General features: G+C 44.4%; 1 protein-coding gene across 1 annotated transcript in view; it reads right to left on the reverse strand.

Annotated features, from left to right (window-relative positions):
• Positions 1-16,761, reverse strand: part of WTIP (Wilms tumor 1 interacting protein) — an 82,833-nt gene that overhangs the window by 59,618 nt on the left and 6,454 nt on the right. Inside the window, exon 2 of the mRNA XM_010006230.1 lies at positions 16,381-16,750. Coding sequence (XP_010004532.1) covers positions 16,381-16,750 — 370 coding nt within the window. The remainder of the gene's footprint in view (positions 1-16,380; positions 16,751-16,761) is intronic.

Genomic DNA, 16,761 nt, shown 5'->3' on the forward strand with positions numbered 1-16,761 from the left:
CTGCTGAATGAGAATACATACAACTAGTCTATCAACCACTCATCCCAGTGTAGTATGATCTGCTAACTTGTTAAACAGTACTGACCCCAGTATTGACTTTTATGGGGCACCACTACTGACTGGCTTCCAACTTGACTTCATCCTGCTAGTCACAACTCTAAGCCCAGCAGCTCAACTAGTTTTCAGTCCATCTCACAGTTCACTTATCTAGCCTGTACTTCTCCAGTTTGCCTAGAAAGATGTTATGGGAGACAATATCAAAAGCTTTGCTAAAGCTGAGATCAACAACATCCCCTGCTCTCTCCTTATTCACCAAGCTTTTCATCACAGAATGCCACCCCAGTACCCCTACCCATTTTCCTTAGTCTTCCTTATCCTCATACATCTGTAGAAGCGCTTCTTGATCTTTGAATCTTTCACCAGATTCAGCTCCAGGCAAGCCTTAGCTCTCCAGACCCAACTGCGTGTGCTCAGGGAGTGCTTTTATGTTGCACTCAGGCCACCTGCCCCTATTTCCACTTGTTTCTTGGGAGCTCCCTGCTCATCCATGCAGGCCTCCTGTCATTCTTGTTCAAGTTGCTGCATGAATGGTCAGGATGGACCATTCTCAAGCTTGGAGGCAGCAATCCTTGAAAAATCAACCAGATCCCTTTTCTCTTCTTCCTAGCAACTTTATAACACCTTTTAGTCAGCAAGGTACAGAATTTAAATATGCAATATCCTGTCAGGACAGTCTACAGGAATACTCTTCCCTATTGCAGGTACTAGTAGAGACTCAACTTCTGTTTTCAGTTAAAGATTTATCTAACTAAATTCACAATAAAATGACAGGGACAAGTAAAGACTTACCAGTGAATATTTACACATTTCACTCCTACTTAGAAATCTAACTCCCCAGTGGATTCTCTTTAGACTTCCAAATAAACATATTTCTTAGTGTGACCTTTAATCAGAACACTCAGGATCAGTGTGTAAACCACTGAGTTGGGATTTTGCTTCTCATGCACTAAATCACTAACCTAATGCAACAGTTCCTTTAATTGCAGCAAAGCCCTTTTGGAATTTCTCCTTTCACTGTATCCACTAAGAAATAACATTTGTGAAGGTTCATTTAAAAAAAACAACAACTAACAAACAGCAGCTCTCACAAAACTTCTTTTGAAAACTAGCTAAAAGAATTAGTGTATTTGTTGGTTGAGGGTTTTTTGCCCTTTAAAAAATTACTAGAGCCTTTGTTTCTAGATCAATCTAGCCTATTCTGTAATTATACCTATGAGAATGTAGCTTTTACTAAATCTGCAAAGAATCTCTCAACTGTGCTGTCTCTGCAAGGTTAAAAGTGATGTACAGAGTTGGTGACTATACATCCTCTGCCTCTCCCACTGGTGCCTTTGAGAAATGAAGGATTTCATAATTTCTAGAGAGTGGTTATTTGTCCAATTTATGGAAAGAATAATTGTTTATTCTCAATTAAAACAGATTCAGTTTCAATCTAGTACTGGTCACATAAAGTCTCCTCTGGCCGTCTTCCATCATAGCCAGAATGTTTCTTCAAACAAAGCAAGAAAAACTAAGCCATCACTACAAATGGTTGCTGCCCATTGCCCTTCACCTGATCGGAATGACAGCTTTTATCTTGCAGTGGTGTCAGTGACTCAGGCTGAGAGGAATAGCTTGTGCAAGTCTCTGGTAGGGGAAACACAGGACAAACATTCATCCTTTTTCCTACCTTTCCTTGAACTAATAGGTAACACACACTGTAAAGATGTGTGTTACCATGTAAGAGTTAGTCAGTCAACTTACATTATGCCTAGGGGAAAAAAAAGGCAAAAAAAAAAAAGCGGTGTTCCCCTTCAGTACTAGGTTTAAATCCTGGCAGGTATTTCAGTCTTTTACCTGCTGAAGTAGTATCTAAGCATCTGCTGACAGCAGGACCTTTGGCTCAGACCTGAAATACTGGATGTCCCCCAGCCTCCAACTTCTTTCCCTCTATAATACTGCCCAGTGCACTACTTGTTACTACTTCTCAATGACTCGATCCCAGAGCTCTTTGGGAGAAGAAAACTTGAAATGTATTTATTCCTATTTAGGATCAAGCACGTGGACTGTTCTCAGTTCATATGTATACTTCAAGCTGTACAGAAGCTTATATCACCTTTTTTCTTCCCCTAGGCTTAAAACTTAGTGTCCTAGCCCTGAGCTGCAGGATAAAAACAAACATGCAACTATTTGTTATGAAATGGTCACATTTGACCTTGGAGTCAGTCTTACTCTGCTTTAGACCCCAAAACAACACTTATTCTGTTCCCTTAAGTCAACTGCTCAGTGAGAAACTGCAAGCTGCCAAGTCAAAAAAATTCAAACAACAATCTGTTCACACACTTATTTCAATACTATTTCTGGCTGGTAACTAGCCTTTTCAGAACAACAGTGTCACAGGTGGAAGTGTGTGCAAAACTGAGCCTGCATCAGCAGCACACTTAAGTCCCAGATTCTTCAAAACAGGGATGTCTACTGTTTAGAGAGATGTTTTTACAAATGACTGCCACCTGGGTGTGTAGTTCTTGTCCTTTGAGAAGGGAAGACTCCCATCAATCTCACTGCAAGTTTGGTGACAGGCCAAGTCAAATAAAAAACATATATAGGCAAAATAAAACTTACAACCTAGCATTCCCCTACAGTGCCCCTATGATTTGGTTCTGTGTTCAAAAAAAACACAAAACCAAACAAACCCAAAATGGTTTTACAGCCACTCTCAGCTCAGCCCTGATTCTGGCAGTTCTGGACCAAAGAGCAATGCACTGATACAGCAAAAGCCTAGAAAATGGGAAGTGGGGTGGCAAAAGCACAGCTTTCTCTTGCATTTTTATACATTGGTTAGGAACATGAATTTGAAAGTACCCCAAGTGCACATGCTGGTGAGCCATCCGGTTACATTCCCAGAGTGACTCACACTCTGAAAAGCCATTCCCCTTACCCCTTCATGCCTCTTCTCTGCTTTTTAAATATCACAGCAAAATTCCTAGTAACCTTGAGGGACCAGAGCAGCTACCTCCTTGCAGAAGCCATGGTCCTTCCACAAGCCTGCACAGCCCTTGCACTTGCAAGATAAGAAGGGACAGAAGTTAAGGCAGGGCCAAGCCCCTGCAAAATACCAGAAAAAAAGAACCCTGACTATTGGGATCATTCTCACCCCACCTTGAGCGCTGGAAGAGTCAGAGGAAGAAACACTTGGATACAAAAGGGGAAAATGGAAAAATTCTTCTATCACTTGTTATCCTGACATCTGTGGCTTCAGATCCAGCTAACATTTGTGAATAGTCTGTGGTCTCAGCAACAGCCTACCCTTGCCCCACTACTGCTGCTGCCACTGACCTCTAGTTCCCATGAGTGGGTTCATGTCCATGCTGGAAACCCCCAGGCATGACATACAGCACTGCTGGTGAACAGGGAAGTCAGGTACATGAGTCCCTTGTTCTGCTAGAGCCCAGGCAGTGGCCTTCAGGAACTCCTCAGCTTGTCATCCCACCTGCAAAATTCCCCCTGCTGGCATGCTGTGTGGTCCAACCTACTTGGAAATCAGAAAGCTCTAAGCCTTACTATTCCTGGAGTACTTTGTCAGAAACACGAAAGTGCTCCTCCCCCCCAAACCATGCAATGCACCCTTTCTCTGACCTTGCAATAATCTAACACTAGGCTTCCCAATTTGCTAGTCTTTAACCAAGCAAAACATTCAGTAATTTCAGAGGAAGTTCTGCTCACAAAGGAGTCCAAGATTTGGCCCTAAGCTTGGGAAATAGCATGTTTTGTTTTGTTTTCTTTCATGAGCTACAGAAATAAATTAGATGGACACAAATGAGATGGGGTGCCCCGCCAGAGCCAGGCTACCGCTGCAGCCAGATGGGCCTGAGCTGCTCCCCACTCCTTCCAGGCATCACTGCCAGGAGCCCCATGGGGATCCTAAGGCCCTGCAAAGTGGGAAGCAGAGGCAGCAGGAGGGAAAGGCAGAGCTTCACACACCTGGCACACCAGAAAGCTGATGTGCAAGTCTGCACTTGGAGCATCTTCAAAGTATTTTTGTTGTGAATAAATGCAAATCAGCCTCTGGGGATCATCTCTTTCTGGGCTGGTTCTTCACCCGCCTGAATTCTTCCCAGGTGTGGAACAGGGGCTGAAAAATCCTTTTCCCAAAAGAGTAACATCAGCTTGCTCTTACACAGCATGCAAGGCTACTACCCAAGCTACTCCTTCCCTCTTCCCCCTTTCTGAATAGGTCAGGAAGATTTTTTTATTTTGTTCTTTAAAAGAGTGTGGCACTCTGAGTCCTTCACTCCACAGCACGAGGGCAGAAGCTTGCCTCTGAAGCCCTAGGGCAATGTGGAATATGGCAAGTGGATTGCCATGCCTCCAATCTGCCAGAAAAAAACGCATGGGGCAACCCTTGCCTTGTGCCTGTCCTGTGTTCAAAGCTCCAAGCCCAAACCTGCCATGGATTTATTATATTTTTTTTTGTCAGTCTGAACTGGGCAGTGATCTGCTTTGCAGGTGTTACTTGTGCAGCTGCAAGAAAGCCCTATACCACTCTCCAAGACTAGGCAAAACCTCTTGGCACAGCCACTCTTGCCAATCTTGCACAGGAATGTCTCTCTCAAAACTAACATACAGAAATGAAACTAGCAGATACTCCTTCCAGGCCAAGCAAAAGGGCAATTGTTTGTAAAAACTGTAATTTTTCTAAGTGTTTGTAAAAACATGAGACAACAGCTGATGGCCATCAAAATTTCAGGGAAAACACACTAAGTATCAGTAAGCAGGATCAATTATGTTGCTGAAAAAAAATTAAGCAAAGGAAAAAAGTGGCAACAGTAACCACAGCTCACAGCACTTCATCCACAATGGACATAGCATGAGTGTTCTCTATAACCACCTGCAGATCAGAGACAATGGGTGTAAAACCCATCATCCACATTCCTGTGCTCCCTACATCCTCTTCAGGTTTAGATCTTGATACCTTCAAGTGACTTCTGTTCTGGGCAGAAGATAACAAGAAGGGGAAAAGCAGAGGATGTAGAATCACAGAATCACATAGAAACTCCACATTACTCCACTGAAATCACACACAGAAAAGTCTGGTTCTGTCTCTGCATCTATTCTCATAGGCCCAAGAGAGTGCGATCCCAGTTTCTGCAACAAGGAGTTTTCCTACGATTCATATGCATCTTCCATAAAACCATCTCCTGCAAGCAAGTGGAACACCCTGGGAATGGAGCACAGTTAAATGGCTTCCTACAAACTGAACAAGGTCAGCAGGACTTAACAGAGCATTATAGCTCTCTTTCACACCATTTACTCCACCTGCTTTTTGTTACTTATATAATAATTTGCAGGAAATTGGTGTCTATCTGTCAAGATACCAAGTTCCTAAGCAAACCACACATCACTTTTACAGCCAAAGCGCAGAGCAGCCAACCCAGCAGCTCCACAGTGGATATATTCTGGGAGGTACAGAGGCAGTAAGGCAGGCCAGGCAGAAGAACACAGCAAGGGTAAAACACAGATGTGAATTTGTTTACTCCCTGATCTCTGTGGTGTTATAAAAACAACTAGACTCCAAGCTGTCAGAAACAAGTCAAACATGCCCCTGTGACCTCAAGAGGACTGTCACGAATATGGGAGGTTTTGATTTACCAGAGAAATGTTCAATTTTCTAAATTAGTTACTTAGTATCCATACCTTGTATGGATTTTATTTTGAAACACCTTCATGTTTTTTCTGAGTTAATTCACTAAGCTGTGCACCTGAGCTGTAGGAGTTTTCCACTGCAGCAAGAGTACAGCTTGCTGTGAACCACTGCAACTGTACAGGGCTGCACCACAGAGGCTCAGCCCTGCTCTAGCCAGGACCAGGTACAACAAGCCAAGACACTTTCTAAGATGAGCTACTGACCTACACTTCAGAAACTTACATGCTTATTTCTCAAACCAGCTCAAAACCTGGACTAACACACTTGATTGTTGTGCAGCTCTGTTTTGTATTGAGTGTTTAGATCTGGGAAACATGGCTTTGATTAAAAATGGGCAACCCACCAACTGCAGAGAATTTTCACATAACTGCTTGGCAAAACAAAATAGCTGCAACAGTTATTAGCCATTCATCAAAACTTCTGCCTTGTCCCCTGAGGAATTACCTGTTTTCCCCATCTACACCTGAGAATTGGAATGCTCAAGGTCAACAGCATGGCAACTGTCACAACAGAAAGAAACACAGAGATCCAACACTTTACCAATACAACTCCTTCCACCACCTTGTATAAACAGCTGTTTTGTCTCAGCCTATGCTAACTCCTAGTATCTTTTGCTTCTTCTTTTTAATTTAAAAAAAAAAAACAAGCCCACAAAATAAAAACCAACATTCTCTTTGAACTAACTTAGTTGTGGGGAGATAGAAAGAAGAGTGACAGGTGAGACAGTCCACAGAGACCGTAAGTCTAATCCTGCTGCATTTCATGTTGATGACAAGAACAGGCAGGACAGCAGAACTAGGTTAGCAAGCTGCTTTGAGCAGAACAAACCATGGATAAGTGGCAAAGCCTATTCACTATCCCCTTGCTCAAAACCATTCCCCCCAGTGATTATTTGCTAATAATTCAGTCAATATCTGGCCTAAACAAATGGGCTGAGTAGAAATTCCACACCAGGAACAAAGAACACAAGATCCTACTCTAATGCTACTGAAGGCACTATCATTATCTGAGTCCAGGAAAACAGAATCAAGCCACAGCAGCAGAGACCTCAGCTGTCCTAATTCAGTCAGGTTAGCACTTGATTTTATCAAAGTAAGAGAGTCATACTCTCCCCACCTTATTAGAAATTCCTTTCTAATAAGTTTCTCATCAACTACACCCTACATGCATGCTGCAGTTTTGCACATTGCAAAGCCGACACACAAAAACAAACCTCAAATTACTCGCATTTAAATTTGGGATATCCATAAACAGTTGCTTGGCCCTGTGTCTCAAGTTCAACAATGCACCACAGCAACCTACTCAGGCACAAGCATTTCGGACTGGCCTCACCCAGTGCTCCCTGAAACCCCACGGGCTAGGACTGCCGGCACAGAAGGAACAGAAAGGAGAAAGTGCAGTAGAACAACCCAACTTCCACCCAGGAGCTTTACTCATGGCATCCCAGTTTGCTGCACTGCATACACTTGGGGACAAGCTTGTCACAGACAAGAAGGGTTTGTGCAATGACCGCCAAAACAAAAGGGTATTTCCCATGCCTGGGAGAGGCCAGAGTCTCCACAGACCAAAAGAAATAGGATCCAAGTGAGCTGAAGCATCTAAATATGCACAATTGTCAAACTGCATTTAGGAATGGCTTTTTGTTCCTTTTATTTTAACTTTGAAATTTTCTAATTTTTTCAATTGGCCACATTAAAAGGGAGAAAACATCTTGTTTTCACTTTCCAGAAGTTCAGTGGTGTCGCAAGTGAAAAAACTTGCGAATTAAAATAAACGTTGGCACGGCCAGGAAAACATCTGAGAGTCCCCAGCAGTTCTTCCACAATAGCCATCTACTTTTAACAAAAAACTGTAAACACATTCTGAACTGAAATAAGCCCTTTTCAGCCAAATTCTTATAGAAAAAAAAGTGGTATATAACTAGGTTTGACCTTTTGGAATCTACTAAATGCCTCTTAATTGTCAATTTGATCCACTACCTGCCTATTTCATGACAATACGTGGTATTAATACTCTTTACATTTGCACATTGCCTTCTCTGCTCTTCTCCTAATATTCACAAACATCCTCATCAACCCTCACTGTGAGCTACATGCATTTCAGTGCTGCTGCCTGAAATTGAAGACCTTAGTATTAAGCATCTCCCCCAAATCCAGCCTTTAGTATTTGGGTTGTTATTTCAACCTGATCACATCCCTCTTCGAAGTCATCTGACTTCTCATCCCTGACACTTTGAGGAACTCAATTCTCTGTTTGGTACCTTGGCTACCAAAAACTCATCATGGGGTAAATTCTAATCATGCCTGTAGCACAGCAGCCATCATCAGACCCCAGGCCAGCCAGCACCAACCACATCAGTCCAATACATCCTTTCTTCCAAGTCATGCAGTAGCTACCACTGTTGTCCTATTCTCTCAACAACAGAGAGGGTCAGGGCTTACAGTGCAGGGCTCTCACACTCAGAGAGACAACAGCTGGGCTGCACTTGTCAGCTCACATGCACAACCCCAGCAACACGGGAACACAGAGTTCTAAACTAAACTGCCTACAGGTTTTCATGCAAAACCTGCCGAGAGGAATTTTTCCAGCATCTCAAATTTGGAAATAGGCATCACTATCAATAAATCCTTACCCCCAGCTGAACCCCCCTGTGTAAGCTCTTACATGTTTTATATGCACAGTAGCTCTTAGCTGAGCACTAAATGAATGTTTGTGCTCTGGGATGCTGGGGTTTTTTCCTTAATGAGTCATAGGCCTTTTCTTAAAAGTTTGCTGGAACACAAAAATGTGACATTAACGTTAGTAAAACTGCTCCAAAAAACACGGAATGAAGTTTCAGACAATGTGAACTACTCCAGCTGGAAGACATATATGACTTGCTTGGCTGTTTCCTTGTGTTCCGCTGTCTCATGGTACAGTAACAAACAAGGCTAACACTGACAGGGAGTTAAAACAAAACTCTGAGGTTACAAGAAATAGGTAACATATACCCCACAACAGAAATATCGGCTCCAAGGTAAAAAAAAGGGACAAAATCCACTTCCAGAGACAACATCCATACAGACACAATGAGAAATAGCAGTAAAATCCAGCCAAACACTGACATTTATTGGTTAATCTTTAGCACATCTGCTAATTTTTTTAAGAGCTGAAGGCTGGTCCTGCTCCCAAATAAGCCAACAGGAATCCTGCTGCCAGCCTCAGGAGCCGTCACGCCCCTGGAGCATCTCCAAGCAATGCCACATCACAGCCTCAGGTACCTCCGTCCTGTCAGGACTTGAACTTTTCAGGCAGTTGAACGCAGCCCTCCAAAATGAGCCTTTTTAATCTCATAATAAAACAGACACCATGCACATTCCTGCATTTATTCCTTTTTACTGTATGAGTTTTGCTTTATATTGCACATTCCCAGCCCTGTGAGAGAAAAGGCAGTTTGTTCAGAACGGGCGTAAAAATCAAACACCACATTATACTCTAAAAGACACCTAGTTTCTCCAGCCACAGAATGGGAGCACATGAAGTTGTATCATTCACACATTTTAAAAGTAGAAATTATAAAACTTAATGGAAATTTTCCACTAAGAAGCATCAACCTCAATCACGTAACTACCACTACTTTGACAGTTACCTGCTCCTTCACAACCAGGTCACATTTTAGTCTGCAAAATACAGCAGCCACAAGATACATTCAACTATTTACTCCCAATTCATACACTACCATGTACAAACTTCCAGTGCATGATTTAACTGGGACATTCACCCACGTAAATCTTTGTGGCAGATCAGGCACAGAAGCTACATTAACAGCTGCCAATGCAAGTTAAACTCTTCTAGAGGAACAGTTTTTTACTTTAAGTCTTGCTTAGGGTCTCTCCCTGATACCCTTAAAAGTTTGATGTTACTTCTGGGAATTTAAGAACCTCCTACTTCAGGAATGCAATACAGACCTGGCTTGGAATTTGTAACAAGGCCCTAAAAAACAAGCAGATATAATTAATTGCTCAGCATTTCACACCATGGCACTGCAATCACCAGGGGCACAGCCACTCCAAACCAAAGAGAACTGCAACCATGAGCTCCACTCAAACCCTGCAAACCAGCATCCTTTTCCACAAGGGTACAGAATCTTTGAAACAGGCAAAAAGAAACTTCCTTCTCTGCAGGCATTTTGCATGTAAACGATCTCCTCTACTTTAGAGGTACAGGTTTGTCTCTTCCCTCCCCACAGTGCTCCATCACCCAGTGGCTGAAAATCAACCAGGTACAACATTCACAGGGGTACACACACAGGTACCCTTCCCAAGCTGTAAGGTGGCAGGAAACGGTAACAAACCAGCAGTTAATATACCACAGCACTGCCTATGCCAACTCTGTGTTACGCACCCAAACCTCTGCATCAGAAACCTCAACCATGGAAGCCCTTATAAAACACGTGGTGATTCTTTGGAAGTCACCATCCCCCTCTGCACACAGTGCTTTTATAACAATGCAGAAAGAATGCAAGAGTAAAAGCACAAACAAACAAGAAAACCACAAGCAAAAAGCCTTCACCATAATAACCCCAATTCATACAAATTTCCTGAAAGTGAAGGTAAGAAAGCCATTGTCCGCACTCATAACATGCTTCTGTGCAAGTTCTGGTGGCCACATTTCCATTTACTGTTAATTGTACATTACATGCACCTAGTACTTAAAATATAAACACACATATTTCACATCTCTCCCCTCCTGTTACTACATATTTCATGGTTTATCACTTTCCAACTTTAGAGAGACTCACAAGTATGTGCATGACTAGTAGGGACTACAATAAGTCATCTGGGACCACTCCCACATCCTTCAAAGGACATTCCATAGCACAGACAAAAAAGGACTTTTTTCCAGCTCTACTGACTTTTGTTATAACACTTATTATAACTTATAACACTTAACATCTTATTTGTTGTCTTGAATTCTTTCCATGTTCTCTCCCCCCACTTTCCTAGTCCTTCCTTCCTTTGGAGGACCCCCAACTCCAGGCTTCCCCCATCACTGTCTACCCTTATTTTCTTGACTCAATCAGCTCTTCATCCACACTCTTCCCCACTCCTCTCCTGCACTCAGACACAAGCACACTGTTCACTCTCCCCTTCATGCACACACAGTCTGCACTGCCCCTGGTTTCAGCATAGGATCAGTGACAGGAGGGCAGTCTGCTGGCAGCCGTGAGCCAGCAGGATGCTGCTAATTCACACTGCAGCTGTTCTTGCACCTTTGCTAGCGAACACACACCTCCCTTCTCTGACCTCATTTTTGAGGGCTTTCTTGCATTTCAGCTAAAAAAAGTCTGACCACTCAAATCAGTTTCAGCAACGTATTTTCCAGCTGTAATAGGGAGATTAGTAAAACCAAACTCTGAAGTACATGACCTGTTTGAACACTTCAGGAGACTACACCATTCAAGTTTATTTCTATTTAGATGTTTGCCTATTATTGCTCAATCTGGTAGAAAAGAAACCCTTCTTCACAGGACAGCCTTGACTGCAAATTCTCAAGGACAAAGCTAAATGGATTTCTACATCCAGAAAAAGAGAAATTAAAGTAATTCCCAGACAATAAATCTTTGCTTATTTTCAAAAGCAGTATGATATATCAACTGTTACATCTATTTTGATGGAAACAGGAAAGATCTAATATTTCAACAAGAAAGCTTCAGGAAATCATACAACAAAAAGCAACACCTCAGCAAATGCATCAAGTGTTGTAGTCACCAACTGCAAGCTCATCTAAATTACATTCAGACTTTCAAATTACATTTTTAAGCAATGGAGCTTCTAGAGACTTAACATTATCTGACTTAATTTTGATCTCACTTGTATATACATCCTTTTATCACATCAGTCTGAACACACAAAAGAAACACGAACATACAACTCTGAACTCACAAACACACTGTAGGGCTCAAAAGCCAATCCTGCAATGCCAGCAGGATTTCTCAATGCAAAGAAACAGATTTGCATGTATGACTATGTACATAAAGGGCAGAAAGGGTGTGGATGTGTCTAGGGATCTATTCCTTAACCTACGTACCAAGCCAAAGGCTTTTCAACAGGATGTTATCAGTAGCATTTCCTGGTGGTGCTCCAAAAAAATGTGTGCCAGTACTGTTGGATGGTTTTCTGGAAACATCCAAGAGCTCTCAAAAGTCAAGCATATTTTCTAGGGTAAGAACAGAGTTTTGCTAGACAAATGACTACAGTTATTAACATAATCCAGACTTTGTGCCTCACTCAGACATCAACCAACCCCTGCTTTGCTTGTTATTTCACAGGATACTGAGAAAGGGGCTGTTTCCCTCAGGGTGGAGAAGAGTCAGACAAATGCACCTGTGGAACACAAGAAAACCATCACCTTGCTGTGATGGGACTAGTCATTTCTCACTGAGGAGTTCTATATGAGGTACAAGCTTGCTGTATTCTGCAAGAGATATAGGGGATGAGGTGGCAGCAAAGTGTGGGGAAGATGCTCAGTGTGTAGTGATGAGAAAAACCACCTTCACAAAGAGGACTGCACAGGGGTGTCAAAGGACACCAGAAAGATTGCAAACTTGCTCGTCTGTCTCTAGACTTTGCACAGGGAGGAAACAATCCACACTCTCTCTGCCTCCCTAGTCTCACAGTGCCTCCTTCACCTCCTATTTATTCAAGACAGTCAGACAATTAAGTCACTTCTTGCACTGTATCCCACCACCCTGATCAAAATGAGCTGACAGGCCTTGTTGGGCAATGGCTGCAACACAGCTAGGCTGCTGGGAGTGCATGATTGCTGTCCGTGTCCCCCCATCAACTCTCCTTCCATTTCTGACAACACACCAGCAGAGTCACAGGACATATGGAGAGATCTTGGTCAAAAACCAACAGCCAAATCAGCATGACTGTTCAATGCTGTGACATTTCCCCGCCTAGTAGGTGACAAGGTGTAGGTTTGCAGTCAGTCCCTCAAGGACTGCTTGGTTTGGATGGGCATGCCACAATCCCAGTTTTGCCTTAAACTGCCTTTTTCAACACCTAGATATCAAACTGAAGAATCCTGCAAAGTAAATAAAATTCAAGACGGCATGGGAGCTGATGACTTTCCAAAAACCAACAAATGTTCTGCTGACACCTCAGGAAACACATTCAATTTAAACAAAACTGTAACATAACTTTGACAATTCACCTTATCACATATGAATGCTCAGCTGAGAACAGTTAAGAAAGTGAGTTTTTATTATCTCACTTCTCAGCAACTGCCACTGAACTGAGCATGTTTACTTAACTGTCAGTACCTTGACAGGGGTCTCAGAGGAAGCAGCTACATGGGAATGAAGTCTCTTAGCTTTTACACCCCATCCAACTGCAGACCTCTACCAAAGGCACAGAGTCTGGACCCTCTGTCTACACCCTCACCCTTAGGTCAGCTCCAGTCACCTCATCAACACAGATGAATTGGAGCAGCTCTCAAATCCAGACTGCAAAAATCCTCCCTTTCTCCTTCCTTCTCTGCAGGCTTCATTTTCAGTAAGGTCAGTGAGTGTATGTGGCTACAACGTGCTGGTGGGAGCATTTGGAAGTGGCAGGGTGCTACCTCACAGCTATGGACTGGAGTTAGGGCAGATGCAGAGAATCCCTCCTGGGGCACTGTCATCCTCAGTCAGATTAAACCAACCACAGAAGGGCATTCTCCTCCTCCCTACAGATGCACTGAAGCTCATCAAAAGAAAGGGAAAGATGGAAAAGATGAGATAGTAAAGCAAAGATCCCAGCACAGTACTGGTCAGAGACATTCACATTAGCACAAGCAAAGATGGCTCTCAGTCCCCTAGACCCGCCAGGTTGCACACTCTGTGGCTCCTCCAGAGCCTTTCCAATGCTCAAACCCTGCACGTGTCCTCCATCCTGTATTTATCTGCCTCAGACTACAGATTTCTCCTGAAGCAAAGCAGTGAGGTATGGAAGAGCAGCCAGGGATTGCCAGCATAAGCACAGTTTAGTTTGGGAAACACTCAGACAAACTGACCCACGAAGAGAGGAAAGGCAGGGTAGGGTTGCTCCTCATCCAAAAAGAACCGGTTAGTCACTTAACCTGTTTCAAAATAAAACACTGCTCAATTAAAAAATAATATTATTTTGGGAGGGGAGGGAACAGCACAGTAAAGTTACCACTGTCCTCATATAAGCATTTACTCACTAGACAATTGAGCTCATTTAATTAAGGAGTATCAAACTATCTCCTCTGTTCCCTCTGCCTTCATTAGACAATTGACTCAACACTTCTGTTCTCCATGGGCATCACAGAACACCCTGCAACTGCCTTTGGAGTGTGCCAACACATAAGGGAAGACTTCAGCTGTAGTATGTGCGAGCTGCTACACAAATTGGCGCATTTCTCCTTGCTTCCCTTTGTTAACACTTTTTAGGACTCTTACCTCAGATAAGTCAAACTAAATAGCACACTTCTCCCCATCCTGTTCTCACTGTCCTTGTTCCTGCCAGCCCCTCCTGAGCTTGCTCAGATGAAGCTCAGCATTCACCTCCATGGGTGATCAGAACCGGCAATGTGGGATCAAGTGCAACAGGATTTATCAAAACCTCAACAACTCTCAAATCAACTTTCTCTTTTAATGCACCCCAGTCTTCTGGGTTTCATTTGCTTCCAGGGTGCAAGTCACAGAAGCAACTTCTTTATGCTGCTGCAACAAATACCTACAGAGCAGCTGGTACGTACACTGTCTACGCATAAAGGCACAAGCTTGCTGCTGATCCTGCATGGGATGGATCCACCAAGGTTTGGGGCATGCTGCAACATGTCACTTCAGAACATACCTGCAGTAGTGACACAACTGGCAAATTCTTGTAAGAAAAACCCACTCACAACATGGATTCTCCAGGGCTGCTCCTGGAGTCTCTGATCACACACCCAGCTTCCCTGGCCACTGGAAGCCACTCTCAGAGGCTCACAACAGTTTTATCTTGTTTGTTACTCCAAATAAACCTTATTTCTCAACCTCTTGATGCATATCATTGAAATTTTGAAGGTAACCTTTCTCCCAGCTAGATGTGTTAACAAGCTCCCCATCCAGCTATAGCACATACTCAGAAGAAAACCATTATTGTTCTCAGCTGGAGTCACTTAGCTGGTGAGGAGTACCACACCAGGTGCCAGACCCAGCAAAAGATGCAGGCCATCAACTTTCTTATCAGCCACACACGGGAAGGAGGAAGGCAGTAAGCACTGTATCCAGCTTCCTTCGTTTTGGCACAAGAGCTTGTAGAAACTATGCTATTGCAGGTCACAGACAGGTTTTCCTTGTAGGAGATGGTACTGCTCACCCACCTACCCCTGCTGATCAGCCCAGGTTTGTCTTGCTACAAGCATTTCACAAATGCTTGCAAGACCTGCAACTCCTCCCTTCCATGCAGGGCAAACTAATGCTGCACCAAAAGCAGTCTGAATCCTCATGTTTAAATGAGCAACCCAGGTAATGCATGCCTCCATCCTCAGCAACACTCATGCTGGTCAGGAATCACACAAATCATACACCACCACCAAGCCTCTCCCCTGTGGCCTGTCCCCTCAAAGGCTATGGATGGGGGCTGGCTCATCCACAGCCCCTCATCTTCTTAGGACTCTTTCTTCCTCCTCTGCCACAAGTTCTACATCTCTACACAAGAGCCCTCACCTCTCATTCAAACACAGGACAAACTGCTCCAGAAGGCTGCCCAGGTTCCACAGTTGCCCAGCTCATCTGCAGTCCCCAGCACAGAAGAAACAGGGAACTATTTGCACACTCCAGGATCATCTTTCAAAGGCATTCTGGCCTTTTCCACGCAGTACAAAGTAAGAAACACAGGGAAGCTTAATCCCGTGTGACTACAAAACAGGTTCACTCATTTCAGGAAGATACTTTTGCTCTACAAAGAAGCAAGAAAAATTCAGAAGATTACCAGCAGGCTGATTTAGCCTCAGCAAGGACTAAGGGCTCTCCTCTCCCACCCCAGGGATGACACTGACCCCTGCCAGCCTCACGTACTCAGCAGACCCTGCGAGGCCTCACGAGGCAAAGATAATGCCGAGCTCCCACAGGCATGCTGAATTAGCACAAAGTTTTTAATCAACAAAGCACTAAAAATTGCTCCACCAGCCATGCTCATCGTCTATAAATTACCACAGATGGCCTGAGAGCATCATCTCCAAAGCCACAGCCTCAGAGATGCTGTAGGTTATTACTGAAGCAACCCATGAGAAAGGGAGGTAAATGAGAGCCACTGTAAGCCCCCACAGCACAAACAGCTTCTGGAGCACCTCAGAGAAGTTTCCCATCCGCACACGGAAGAGGAAGCACCACAAATCCCTGGCAAATCGCATAAGAAATAGGCGGGAGAGAGACAGGAGCAAGATATGGTCCAAGCACTACTTGGCTAGACCAGTTCGACAGCACGTACAGGGACAGAGGGCTTCTACAGATACCTGGTCAAGGGCAGCCTGGGCATCACACACTCACGCCCTAACTGCAGCCAAACCTACCTAGCTCCGGCCAGGCCCCAGACACTGCCCTTCAGCCGCTTGCCCGCTCCAGCCCCGCAGCTGCCCGTGCCCCACCCCGGCTGCTCACTCACCGAAGTACTCCTTCTTCATGTGCATCTCCAGCTCCTTCTCCAGCTCCAGCGTCAGCGCCTCCAGCCGCCTCTCCGCCTGGCTGGGGCCGCTCTCCCGGCACGGCGTCACCTGGTAGGGGAGCTTGAATTTGGGAGCCGAAGTGGAGCTTTTGGTAGGGCTGTAGGCGTACGGGGACGCCGCCTCGGGAGGGGCGGCCAGGTGCTGCTGGTCGTGCCGCGGCGGGGACTGGGCATGGATCTTGTGGTAGACATCCCCCAGCTCGGGCACGGCGCCGTCCTCCTGCAGACCCGGCCCCAGCACGGAGGAGCGGGGCGAGGGCAGCTGCAGCTCGGGGTAGGCGCTCATGGAACCGCGGGAGCTCCGCGAGCTCTGGCCGGAGA

The sequence above is a fragment of the Chaetura pelagica genome, unplaced genomic scaffold (assembly GCF_000747805.2).
Source record: "Chaetura pelagica isolate M959 unplaced genomic scaffold, ChaPel_1.0 scaffold139, whole genome shotgun sequence".
NCBI classification, from domain to species: Eukaryota; Metazoa; Chordata; class Aves; order Apodiformes; family Apodidae; genus Chaetura; species Chaetura pelagica.